This window comes from Nanorana parkeri, unplaced genomic scaffold (genome assembly GCF_000935625.1).
Source record: "Nanorana parkeri isolate BGI_ZX_2015 unplaced genomic scaffold, ASM93562v1 scaffold851, whole genome shotgun sequence".
NCBI lineage: Eukaryota > Metazoa > Chordata > Amphibia > Anura > Dicroglossidae > Nanorana > Nanorana parkeri.
Genome location: NW_017307119.1, coordinates 259,274 through 262,547, shown reverse-complemented (window position 1 = coordinate 262,547; position 3,274 = coordinate 259,274). Strand labels below are relative to the sequence as shown.

Sequence of the window (3,274 nt, the reverse complement as noted above, 5' to 3'; positions counted from 1 at the left end):
AGTATAACCCTTCCTGTACAGGGTTGCCCCACTGCAAGGGTTAATAAAATGTGTGTGCGGAGTTCTTCTTTAAATATTGCCCATTCTAGGAGGACTGAAGACATCCAGAGACAAATCCTCCAATCAGAAGTCAAACTGTGTGCTGCTCAGGTGTGCGGTGACAGTAGTATGTACCAGTCATGAATCTGATGATGACATGATGCATGCACACCGCTCCTCGCTCTCTGGCGCTCATAGGGTAGAACGGGTGTGGCTAAGTGACGGCTGACAGTCTGCGCATGCTCAGTGCTCACATACACACAGCGCTGGTACAGCTGCCGCCGCTCCTCTCGGTGCGGAGTGTGGATCACAGGCGGTGGCGGCGGCGGAGGAGGGCACTGCGTGCTGATTATCATCTGACCGGCACAGGCGGGGAACAGATCACACAAGGACCCGTCTCCTATAGCCGTGGCGTGAGCGTGAACCCCGGGATCTCTCCATTCTCCCCGGGATAAGAATGACAGCCCGGTGGTGGCGACGGCTCCAGTGCTCCTCCGGCTACTAGATGGCTCTTGTTACGGTGCAGCGATCCCCCACCCCCAGCACCACCTCCAGCCCCTGTGTGTCGGTGAGTGATGAGACTGATGATGGTCCAAATGTTCTTTCCCATTGTCTGCTGCTGCCAGCTCTTCCTGCCTTGTAGTGTCCACCGGCCCTTCTCTGCGCATGCGCGGCCGCTGCTGCCTCTATCTGCTCGCCATCCTTCGCTTCTCTCCTTCTATGTGCCAGGTCCTGCCACTGGGCACCCCAGGGGTACACTCCGGCCTGGCACATGGGGCAAACCGCTGAAGATCAATGCCTGGCCCTGGTCAAGGACACCTAGACCTGGGGAGGATATGGGTTTACAAATAACCAGCAACCTAAGGATAAAGTTATGTGTGTCTGTGTGGGTATATTATGTGTGTATATTACACATACCCTAATGAGGTAGATCTAGGCTGATGTTCTCATGTCTTTTTATAATCAATATGTTGGGCTGAATGAATGCTTTTAGTCATGTTTATCCTGGCTAAGATTTTGCCTGTTAGCATTCGCCATTCGTCACTATATGCCAGTTTGTTTGTGACTTAGTAGGTAGTTTTAGAGATAACCTCTCTGACTTCTATAGGTAACTTCTAGTGAAAGGTATTATAACTAGCTGAATTCAGGGGAAGCACCATATGGTAAATGATGTATGTGTCATGGACCCGAGGTCACTGTAGAGGGGTGTGAGTGGTGGACCCGAGGTCACTGTAGAGGGGTGTGTGTGCTGGACCCGAGGTGGCAATAGAGTGGTGTGTGTGTGTGTGTGTGCTGGACCCGAGGTCGCTATAGAGCGGTGTGTGTGTGCTGGACCCGAGGTCGCTATAGAGCGGTGTGTGTGTGCTGGACCCGAGGTCGCTATAGAGCGGTGTGTGTGTGCTGGACCCGAGGTCGCTATAGAGCGGTGTGTGTGTGCTGGACCCGAGGTCGCTATAGAGCGGTGTGTGTGTGCTGGACCCGAGGTCGCTATAGAGCGGTGTGTGTGTGCTGGACCCGAGGTCGCTATAGAGCGGTGTGTGTGTGCTGGACCCGAGGTCGCTATAGAGCGGTGTGTGTGTGCTGGACCCGAGGTCGCTATAGAGCGGTGTGTGTGTGCTGGACCCGAGGTCGCTATAGAGCGGTGTGTGTGTGCTGGACCCGAGGTCGCTATAGAGCGGTGTGTGTGTGCTGGACCCGAGGTCGCTATAGAGCGGTGTGTGTGTGCTGGACCCGAGGTCGCTATAGAGCGGTGTGTGTGTGCGCTGGACCCGAGGTCGCTATAGAGTGGTGTGTGTGTGCTGGACCTGAGGTTGCTATAGAAGGGTATAATGTATACAGTGACATTGTTGAGACACAACTGTACTGGTGTGTGTGTGTGTGTGTGGAATTCCACCTGTGTCTGCTATGTTTTTCACCATTATTGTCTCTTTGGGGTGTGTAAGAGTAGCAGAGTTTGGTGACAATTGCCTATGCAGTGGACGAGTCATTATTTATGAGGCTTTCAACGAGAATATCTGTGAAACATACATTGGTGATGAGTGCAGGGAGACAGCTGTCATGTTGCCCCCACTTCCATGTTCTAATAGTCTAGCCTCCTGTCAGCTACTATGCCTAGGCTAGAGTGCACACAAGGTGAGGCCAGACATTTTCCCCAGTGGTTCCTATAGCAGCTATAGATAAAGAAGGAAAAGGCAAAAGTTGAACTTCCCTCTGCTGCTGTCTTTTTGTGTGTTTTTTTTTTTGGATGGAGCTCTCCTTAACATCAGATATCAACATCCGGCCTAAAATATTGCAGTTGGGTAGGAAGTGAGAAAAGCAAGTGCAAGCTCTTGTTACACCCTGAAAGTCATCATGTTGATAGACATACAAATAAATCTTGTGGGAACACGCTGCTTGTCAGTTGTGAGGACTGCTAAAAAGACCTTGAACTACTGTAGAACCTCTTAGGAGTCGCCTGTCAGTTGTTTGCGTTGGACTCTTGCGATACAGCTTTCTCATTATCTGTAACATCGGCTGGTTTTATGCATTTGATCTGCTTTTATATTGGACTTGCATTGCATTGTTCAAAGAGGTTGATGTCCAATGCTTTTAAGCTCACTGCACATCTTACAATCTGTTTGTACTGTCTCCTTGAGGGCTAGTTCACACCAAGCGCGTTGCAGAGCAGTTACAGAATGGATCAAAACTGCGTCCTATGTATTCCAATGGTATTTTGGGCCCTAGTTCACACTGCAGCGTTCAGTTCCAGAGCATGTAAAAAAAAGTGCAGCAAGTCCTATTTTTTCCTGCTTTGGAACGCATGCAAACGCATCAAAAATGCATGCAAATGCCCTGGAACGTACTGAAAGCCCATTTTAGGCTAGCAAAAAAATTAATCTATATCTAGAGAGATATATATATATATATATACACAGTGGGGCAAAAAAGTATTTTGTCTCTCTAGATATAGCCTAAAATGGGCTTTCAGTACGTTCCAGGATAGATAGATCTATATAGAGATCTAGATAGATAGATATAATATTAGTGCAATATAAATGGGTAAGCCGTATTAGTCCAGTAGACAAGACGTAAAAAAAAACGTAGTATTGCAGTGATGAGTACAGGGATGAAATAAGAAAGGTATCTAGGGCTGCAACAACTAATCGACATAATCGATTATAATCGATTATTGAAAAAGTTGTCAACTTTTTCAATAATCGATTAATCGGCTTCCGATCAGTTGGCCCTGTTCACG

General features: G+C 48.5%; 1 protein-coding gene across 2 annotated transcripts in view; it reads left to right on the top strand.

Moving 5' to 3' along the window:
* Nucleotides 1-449: 449 nt before the first annotated feature.
* SSH2 (slingshot protein phosphatase 2) overlaps nt 450-3,274 on the top strand; it is a 215,248-nt gene continuing 212,423 nt past the window's right edge. For both annotated transcript variants that reach the window (XM_018565484.1, XM_018565481.1), the window contains exon 1: nt 450-607. In XM_018565484.1, the coding sequence (XP_018420986.1) occupies nt 545-607 (63 nt within the window). In that variant the 5' untranslated portion in view covers nt 450-544. The remainder of the gene's footprint in view (nt 608-3,274) is intronic.